The following is a 10,192-nucleotide window of genomic DNA, read 5'->3' as shown; positions in this document are numbered from 1 at the left end:
TGCTGAAACATAGCAAATCTTGCAAATTTAATAATCATGCCTGATGTTATTTAAGTACAATATATGTATTATTTACCAACCTGTCTTAGTTCCTGTACTTCATCCTTTAATGCATACACTGTGTCAACAAGGCTTCTAAAATAAAAATATTAAGAACCGTTACAATACTTTCATTAAAGGTAAATGGATTATTTAGCAGATTTATGGAGTATAATCAAAAGATATTAGTACCATTAAAATAAAAGCCAATCATTATGAATGGGAGTAGCAAAAGAATCAGTAACTACTCAAACTTTTGGATTGTACTATCCCTTGCTATAGGACATTCAATTACAATACAAGTTTTATAAGAGAAGGATGTGTCAAAATATACAGCATGATTCATGTCACTGTATTTTTCAGCAACAGACTGTGGATCTCTAGGAAGTTATATGTTATAAATACTAAATGGGCATTATAAATTAAAGTCACAAACTTAAGAGTAGTCTGAAAAGTGGTAACATGAAAAAACACCTAGTTCCCTAGTCATACAGGGAAATACAATAAACTTAATTCCCAACTGACCTAGAAAGAAGAAATCATCAAGGAAAGAAAGGAAGAAAGAAAGAAAAAGTAAAAACAGCTAAAAGCCAGTCAAATACATGAAATGGGGCTGGCAATTAATCCTCTGGTCAACCAGCAAAGAATTCCACTAATGCTAATCTTAACCCTATTGCCACTAAGTAAAATGCTAAACAACCAAGTGTATAACTCAAATGATTTTTTCTGTGAAAGTCTGAAGTTTACTGTTTTAATCCACCATTCATTAGAAATTCTTACTTCTCTTCTATAACAGTCTGGCCATTACTTTTTGTTTCTTCTACAATAATTTTCTCTTCCTCTGGAAGCAGCACTTGGGGAGTAGATTCTTTACGAGAACCTGTTACAAAAAAAAATAAATACATTGCAAAATCAACAATACGCGAACAATGAGAGATATTCTGAAATAGATTATTTTATATAACTGCCTGACATACTTATGAACAGAGCATTTTGCTTCAAGGTTTTTCTCTCCTGAACACCAGCTTTAACTAATTTAACAGTTTTTCAATATGATCTGGATTTAAAAAAAACCAAACAGTTCTGACCTATTTCTTCTGTTTTACAGGTGATGGAACTCCTCAGTGTAGCCCACAGTCCTGCTCTACCAAAACCAATCAAGGCACAGTACAATATATAGCTCTCTAAACATAAATTCTATGTGAATTCACCAAAATCAAGTAAATAAGAGATTTGTGTCTTTATCCATATAGTTCATTGTAATTAAAGTCTGTGGATCCAATTCTGGTCTCCTTTATACTAGCATAAATTCAACTATGGATTTATCTAATTGACATAAATCCAATTACTCCAATGAAACAAATGGTTTTGCTAGTGTGAATCAGGTAGAAGAACTTGTTGAATGTATAGTTTAAGGGGCACATATGAGATCAATTCCATGCGAGTGGAAGAGGAACAGGAAGAAATCATTCCCCCCCCCCCCCCCCAAACAAAAACTAGTCCTCAAATTCACACATAACATAGTTATACACACACACATATATACGTATACACACACACACAGATAAATTTATGTCAATTAGATACCTATAGATATAGCTATATATTTTAGTTTGATGCTTTTTACTCATAATAAATGACAACCAAATTAAATTAATTAAAACAATTACATAGAGTACATATTTTTAAAAGATACATTTTTTTAAGTTTTAGAGAACTGGCGTGACACTAAACTCAAAACATCAGCAGATTTTCCTATGTACATTTTTACTATCATTACAAAATTATACTTCTGTAAGATAATTTCTGTAAATTAAGAAGTGGTTCTAATTAAGACTGTACTTCTTTGTGGGCAGGTGTGCTTTGCAGCAAATTGTACTAGAAGTGAAAGCTAATTAGGCTGCAACAAATTATTACCTAAAAGATTTGTAAATGAAGTGCTGCTGAAGCATTTGATCAGAATCTATATATTTGGCAAAATAAAGTAGATAAAGAGTTGGAACTGTTGCATATTTACTCCAAAATGGTATTTTTTTAAATGACAGATCATTCCAATTCATCATTATGGTTTTCCATTAACTTGGAATATCTTGATTTTAGCATGATTTGAGATTACACCCAATAAATGTGCATTGTTGGAAGCAGATATGTTGGTAGAAATTAGTCAGTTCTTGATGACCAGCTGCTTCATTACACCATTGCCTTTCCTTCATAGTTGTTAACAAAACAATCTCTAAACAAGTGAAAGAAAAAAGTGAACCCAATGAAAGATATGAACCATCAGAACCTTTGCAATCAGACTTTTCAAGAACCACCGAGTCAACAGCAAAAAAACAGAATGCTGCCTACTGATTAAAGACAAGCAAGCTATTCTAGCGAGGAAAAATAATTTAAGGGAGAGTTTTATATCCTTAAGGACTGTCGTACATCATAAAAATGGGGAAAATGTTTTGAAAGTTTGTACAATAAGAAAATCGTGTTTTTCAGTGCAGGAGTGGCTTGAATCATGACAATTTTGAAGTTCTTAATGGGGCGGTGAAAGTTATTTCTGTACTTCAGCTGTCCATCATAACTTCATACAGTGCAAAATTATCTGTCTTGTGCCTGTTCCAGTTGATTGACTAACATGCAGGGAAATATGTCTGTAGGCTGCCCTAGGAGACTGAGCTAAAAATGATTTTAAGAGGCTAGTTAATGAACTGTTGGCACTTGGTATCAGAACTCAGGACCCAAACTCAGCTCCAAGCACCTTAACAGAAAACAAAATTTGACCTGAGAAAGCAAAGCATCTTGTGCTTTTCTCCAGTGATTCTCTCAGTCAACTGGAGCAGTATATAGCATTTTATCTCCATACAGAGCAGCATCCAATTCTCTTTGCCAGAGGCAAGTCATACTAATATGAAGTCCTTACAGGGGTGTGCGTGTATGTATACACAGTTATAACGTTTTCTTTTTTAGCTGCCCTCTTCATGCTATCCCCATATTATACAGAACACATACACATCAACACGTATACGATATGCATGTATCTCTCTATATACTACATATATACATGTATACAAAGATATATGCTAATGCATAGATAACCATCAAAATTGAAGGCATCTCCTGCCAGTGATGTAGAATGTTTAAGCACAATTTTATAAAAAGAAAGCCATCATAAAAATGCCCTATATAATATACTATGTAGACACATATACACCATTTGTGTAAAAAGACACTTTCTATTTTACTGATCTTTTCATGTCACATGAGAATACTGAGAGTATGTCACTGTCACTCTTGCTGCACTGACAGGCTTAGTAATACTTTTTCACTATTATCCATTGCACAAAACTTTCACTGCTCTGATCTCAGATGAGATTAGCTTGTTCACCACTAAGAAAAATTATTTTCATTTTCTCATGTTCTTCTTGCACTTCATGGGCTCTTGCTAATAGTCTACTAGAAATAAAAGGATACCAAAGTAGCATTTTTCATCTTACACTGAGACCTTCATTATGCAGATTTGCACAGTATATGAAAAATGGATAAATTTAATATGACAATATAAAATAGAACAACCTGCTTTATTACCCGGCTGACCCTTACCAATAGCATGGCTGTTATTCAAATGAAGAAAGAGTAGACTGGCACATTATTATTTTATTATTATTATTATTATTATTATTCAATAACCTATTCAAATGCTCAGCTATACAGAGGTTGCTATATTCAGTTGCTAAGCATGCATGTAAAATCAGTCAATCTCAACCAGAAAGTTAAATTTTCTTAAAGGAGTTGGAGTGCTTAAATTCCTTGCACACACTAAAAAAAAAAATTAACATTCCAAGGGTGACAGGCTCTGAAGATACCACATAATATAGCACCCATATGGCAGTCCAGGAGACAGGCAACTTAAAACAGGGTCTCAGAGCTGCCTAAATTAAGTCAAGAGCTCTTCCAGGTCCCAGAGCAGTGTGAGATCAGGATGGTCTAAAGGTGGCTTAATAGTCACTATCCTTACCCCAACACTGACAACTGGGCTGTACTACATAGGTCCTATCTTTGCAGTAAATTTACTGTGCTTGGCAGCAGCACTTTCAAGTACACCATAGTGTGCATGACAGAACATCTCAAATGGCAAGTAGCAGAGCTGTGTTTGAGCAAGCCCATGGGTGTGCTAATTAGCGTGGGGACAGGCTAAGTAGTGCTAGCACTCAGCAGTCCTAACTAGCCCATTCATATACAGGAAGGGCTACTTGGCTTGCAGTTTCGGAAACAGCTGGCCCAGCAAGCTGTAACATGCTAGCTGAAACTTAAAATGTTCGTCTAAAGTTGTACTCCTATATAGGCCTATGGAAATCAATGGGATTGAACACATGTCAGTAACATTACAGCCTTGCACTTTACAGGACTTGGTGTTATGTATAAAACATCCTTGATGTGATATTTTAGTCTGGGACTAAGAAAAAAAAATACAAATCACAAAACAAAAATGCCTTGAACTTTAAAGAGAGAAGTATACATAAGAGGTACAGTACAAAAAAGGGGGAGAGGGAGTTAGGGGGAAGCACATGAACAGTACATTACAAAGGGCATGCTTTTATAAAGAAAATACAAAAACAAAGACTTTGAAGCAATTAAAAACCATGGTTTTAAAAGTGGGAAGGAGTAAACTAAAATGGATGTCAGAGAGAAGTAACAATGGTGCATCTTCCTGGGCCCAACTCCAGCTGCAACACACACGGAGGGCGGGCGGGCACGCACGCACGCGGCTGGAGATGAGATGGGAACATTCCTAAAACAAAAGTAATTTCAGAGATACACACACGAGTAAATGCTTAACAAGACCTTCAACATTGTCAGTTTGAGCTTTAAGCAACAAAAAGCTGTAGCTTAAATTAAAAACTGAAGCCAACTTTTATTAGGCAGCCATTAAGCAATAAAGTATGCAGGGCACATATAATTTAAATCATGGATGCTTAAAAAAAAACAAAACAACCCCCCCCGCACCCGCCCATGGGCAAATGGATTATCACATTTGGAACAAGCTGCAGATGGTGAAACCATCCCATCCTGTCAAAGGAGTTACAATTAATCTCCGTCAAAGTATGGCAGGTGTTGCTATTGAGATGTTTGTCACAAAGTAAGAACAAAACCAGTATAAAACTGTACAAATGAAAAAACCAAAGAAAACGAGGAACTGAAAGTTCTCCCAAGATCTGTAACAACTGCCCACTTCAACAAAATCCTATCAATAAGCAGACACAAACTTGTAACCAACTGCAAAGATACTTGCTTTCCCAGAACACAAGCTAAGGTAAGGTGGCTTTTATGCTTCTCACTAGCAATATCCTCTAAGGCAGAAGCGGAATTTGTAAACATCCACTGGGTAAGTGAAGTACAGCAGAGTAATATCAGCACATTTATTGTACTGTACCCAGAACTAGCACATCATGCAACAACATGGGAAACAATATAAGAGACATACCAAATCCCTCAGTGACAAACCAGTGCTTTTATTCACCAGTGACAGATACCTTCTAGGTATGTATTATCCATACTGAAGGGCACGTTCAGATATACCTGGAACATTCATAAAGCAAATACCCATAACACGAGATGCTAACCAGCTTACATGACAAGAAAGTGGTCAGTTGACCTCAGTCTAAAGCGAGCAGAACAGCACTTACGACTGTGAGCAAAATCAGTTCCTAAGAAAAAGGCAGAATGCAGATTGGAATCCATCAAGGTCTCCACTAGTACTCAATGGCAGCTATAACTGCACCTTCTCATTTGCCTTTCAGAAAGGGAGCAGGGTGCTCTTTTACAAGTCATACATGCATGATCTCTCAGATCCATGATGCAGCTCTACTGCCTTAGAAGTTGCATCACAGTACACTCTGACCCTGGGGTTTCACAGATTGTTAGGGGCTGGAAGGAATCTTGAAGATCATCGGGTCCAGCCCCCCCGGTCTAGGCAGGAAGACAACTGGGGTTAGGTGACCCCAGCGAAGTCAATCTCACATGAGTTCATGCAGTTGAAGGGGAAGAGGTTTGTAGGGAAGACTAATTCATTTCACGCTTACCGGATTACACTAAAACAGAGGGAAAGAACGGCTGAGCACACTTTGTGTTAACCTAGGCCTAGTCTAGGTCTAAACAGAGCAAATTAAAAATACCACAGCTAACAGATACAGACACTGTGCAGTTTAGAAATGGTGAATTTCAAGTACCAAATTTGGGGAATAATTTGGGGCTAATAGTGATGACTGGATTATAGAGATCTCACCATCCTCTTCATCTTTTTATATGTGCAATTGCAGAAGAGTGAGCAGTGAGAAGAGCAAAACTTTTGCACTGATCCATAACTATATGGTTTTCACATTACCTTCATGCAGTCTTGTTTCTACCATTATTTTTACAAGAAAACTATTTTAATAGGATCCTTTTACAGGCTTAGAAATTCTTTTAATACAACTGCTAAGAGCCCTCTAGGGCTTGAGTTTAAAAGAAGGTCACAAAGATCCAGCTGCAGTTCAGATACCACAAGCATATGCATAAGTCAGGTAAGTATGCACACTAACAGATAGTCAAGATATGCAATGGGCCACCTTAACAAGAGGTCTGGCATTTTCATGTGCAAGTCAGGCATGTCTGTGCAGTAGCAAGAAAAGCTGCACTTCAATATTCAACTTTGTACTGCATCAGTCAAAGTAACGTATTAACATGGACGAGCACTATGGGCAAATCAGTATGCTCACTGATGAAAATTCAGTGAAATTCTATTTGAAGAGGGACACTAGAAATGGCATCTCTATTCCCTTTCCCTGTGTGCATTGAGTAACTAGTTACTCTTTTTAATTCTGGTAGCACTGTGGATGTGACAGGGGTAAGAGAGCAAGGCCAGTTCTATTCTTTCTTGTGCATCAGCCCAGTTGTTAAAGAGGTTCCAAATACAAAATCAAAAAAGTTCAGCCTACACCTTCTCTATAAAACACCACAGAAAGCCAGGAGGCTGCACAGGTATGCTTGAGCACAAAGGGGTCTGTAACGCATTGCTAGAGAGAGTGTGAAAAATGTTAGTGCGGGCAGTGATATGCAAGCACAAAAGAATGCAGTGGGGCTTTCAGATTCCTGATGCTGTAAACAGGGAAAACAACAAAACAAAAAGTTCACTTATAAAATGGTGCAATTCGGAATGGAATGAAATAAACATGAAGCCCCAGCTGTTAATATTACCACCAAATGGTCAGACTAGACACAATCTTGAAGATTCAGAGACAGAGGTAAATCTTCTGTAGAAAAGCACAGCTGTTATTGCTATGATGTAATATCTAATAAGGGGCTTCCTACTTTGGGAAATAAACCATATGAAAACCTCTAAGAGAAAAAATGAAGAATACACAAAACATACTTACTTTAGATTGAGAACTGCAAATATTTCCCTAATTGATATAAAAGCTCATTAGAAAAGATAATAGAAGAGAGCTGTTACATTAATAGTAAACTTTAGCACCTTAGTGTTTCTACTAGAACGGATTATTTGCTCTCATCTTGGTCCTGACATACACATTCAGTCTTTTTAAGGTCACTCAAAAATGTGAATGACTTATATAGTAATACTACATAAGTACTGAATATTCACTGTTTTCAAGGAAAAAAGTTGCAACAAAAATTGCAGATGATTATACAAATGTAGCATTTAGGATGTTAGAACTATACTCACTTACTCTTTCTTGGTATCTGATAACCAGTCCCATGAATACGTTTTCAATCCAAGTTGTTTTTACTAGGTCTTAAAATTGCTACACACTTCTCAGTTACTACCTAGACTGTTCCGTTAGTAAGAATAAATTGCCAAAAGACATTGATTACATTTGCCATCTGAAGAAGAAATACTACTGTTTCCATAAACGAAATGGGGAAACACATACTATAGATGACAATACCTTTGCAAAGTGAATGTTGAAAAAAAGAGCGAGAGAGCAAGCATAAGAGCTAGTGCACCCCACTCTCCACCCCAAAAAACAGCAGGAAGTGGAACAATTTAGACTTGGGTCATCCGTCACAGTACATCTCAGTTACTACATACAAATGATAAATTATTACCTTCACTATCAGAGGTTTTCCTTATTTTAGTATTTGGCTTTCATTTTTATACTATTTTACACTATTTTCAAGGAAAAAGTCAAATAAATGTGAAATGTTAAGTTACATTGTCCTTTCTCCTGCATAATAATTAGTCACAGGCTAGCAAATGCAAAATTTATTTCAACTGTACATAACAGATGTCCTTTTTATATAAAACAAAACACTCAATCAGTATATGCAACCACAAACAATATGCATACTGTACAATACAATGCAACATTCAGCTATACATCCATTTTGAATTTTCAAAAGGCAGTCACCTACCAAAGATGGCTTCTCCCATTCACAAATGAAATGCACAATATATAGATTTTTAATGTTTTACGTCACTATGTACACATTACTGTGTTTTGGCAAAATTATGCAAAACACACAATCAGTATAGCTTGGTGTCAATTTATGGGTAAACACTAATTTAATGGAAACACCATTTAAGCCATATGGAAAGGGGCTGACAATGGCTTAAACCTACTTTCTAATTCAGGTTTTCCATCCTTTCAGTATAATACTAACTGTACACATTTTTTTTTACTTTTATTTTTATTTATTTTATTTTATTTTTTTTACAGAATTGCATAAACATAGGGTACTAATATTACCATGACTAAAGTTCCACAAAAATAGAAACACTGAACCTTTGGACTGAATACCACCATTTTCACACTGGCATTTTTTAAGCTTGTTGTATTAATACTTTTGATCAATTCACAACAGTTAGTGGCCTGTAACATTGAAAACACTGAATGATTTTTAATTCTGTAGTGATGTTAGCATTCAAAACCATCATAACATAACATCATTCTGATTATATGATTTACCTGCTACAAGAATTAATGGTGGTAAACTGTCAAAGCTTTGGTGCATAGAAAGTCAATAAAATCTTCAGACCTGGGTAACAAAAACATTCTGTGTGATAAAGGAAAGTTCAAGTGCAGCAACTGTTTTTCAAACTCATATTTACAGTACATAATATATGTAACAGCTGTATTATGTAAGTGAATAGGCATTTAACCAATGCAAAAAACAGTAGTTAACTGGAACACTATTGCTTTAAAAACAACAGGAAAAATGATCCACACTTTCTGTGTAAGTAGAAAAGTGAATACTTTGTGTTTTTAAAGTAAAAATGAAAGCTAAGTGGGCTTTACAGATGCTCAGCTGTCTGACAGCATAGAGTACATACACCACATACTAGATACCTCTCAGCAATTTTCTTTGAGATAAAATTAAGTGCAACACATACATATACCTGGACACCAGGAGGGTCAATCTAAGACTTGTATGATAGTGCATTTAAAAATCATCCTGACAGGCATTTTAACTTTCATTAGCTAGTTTTCCAATCCATCAATAGTGACAGAATACAAGTAGATTAGCAAACACTTTAGAACAGGAAGTGAAGTTACCAACGTGAAGAACTAATACAATTTCTCCACTCTGACATCCTTCTGGGCTTGTTCATGTTTAAACCATTAAATATTCAAGTTTACTTTTCTGCTTAAGCCACCTGCAAAATTGTCTTATTGCCTCAGGACTTGCAATCAATTCAATCGTATTCCCAGACAGCAACAACTGTACCACACTTATCTTAATTGTTCATGCAGTGACACTGAGCACTTATGATTTGAAGGAAAAAAAAAAAACCTAGCACCCTGGAGTCCTAAGGAAAGCAAGTAAAATTACTGACCTTTTTTAGGGAAATGCTTTTTCCCCCCCTAATGCTAATGTTAGGAAGAATTTAGAAAACAAATATTTCAATTCCAGTTCTGTTAACTTCCATACAGAACACACACATTCCCCCAGTAATGTCACAGGTGCAGATTCAAAACCTTCAACTTCATACAATGCATCACATCCAGTTTTCTGCAAAGCTAATATTACTCTGAATGAAGAGCTGGCTGCTGAAAATAAATGTGCTTATAAGAGAAATTACAAAATACCACAAAATGTCACAGACATCCAAACTGTGAAAACCAAAAGCCAAGTATTCTATTTTTAAGGCCTTCCAACAAGCCAA

The 10,192-nt window shown here is 35.9% G+C and overlaps 1 protein-coding gene across 9 annotated transcripts in view; it reads right to left on the bottom strand.

Moving 5' to 3' along the window:
• The window catches only part of ARHGEF7 (Rho guanine nucleotide exchange factor 7), a 158,569-nt gene that overhangs the window by 8,631 nt on the left and 139,746 nt on the right, over positions 1-10,192 (bottom strand). For 8 of the 9 annotated variants that reach the window (XM_014527885.2, XM_025196093.1, XM_025196095.1 and 5 more), the window contains 2 exons: positions 820-919; positions 81-135 (listed from right to left, as the gene is read on the bottom strand). In XM_014527885.2, coding sequence (XP_014383371.1) covers positions 81-135; positions 820-919 — 155 coding nt within the window. Of the gene's footprint in view, positions 1-80; positions 136-819; positions 920-8,028 lie in introns of those variants that run through there. The other variant, XM_025196092.1, reaches the window with a different exon arrangement.

Source organism: Alligator sinensis, unplaced genomic scaffold, assembly GCF_000455745.1.
Source record: "Alligator sinensis unplaced genomic scaffold, ASM45574v1 scaffold288_1, whole genome shotgun sequence".
NCBI lineage: Eukaryota > Metazoa > Chordata > Crocodylia > Alligatoridae > Alligator > Alligator sinensis.
This window is presented reverse-complemented; position numbering and strand designations above follow the sequence as displayed.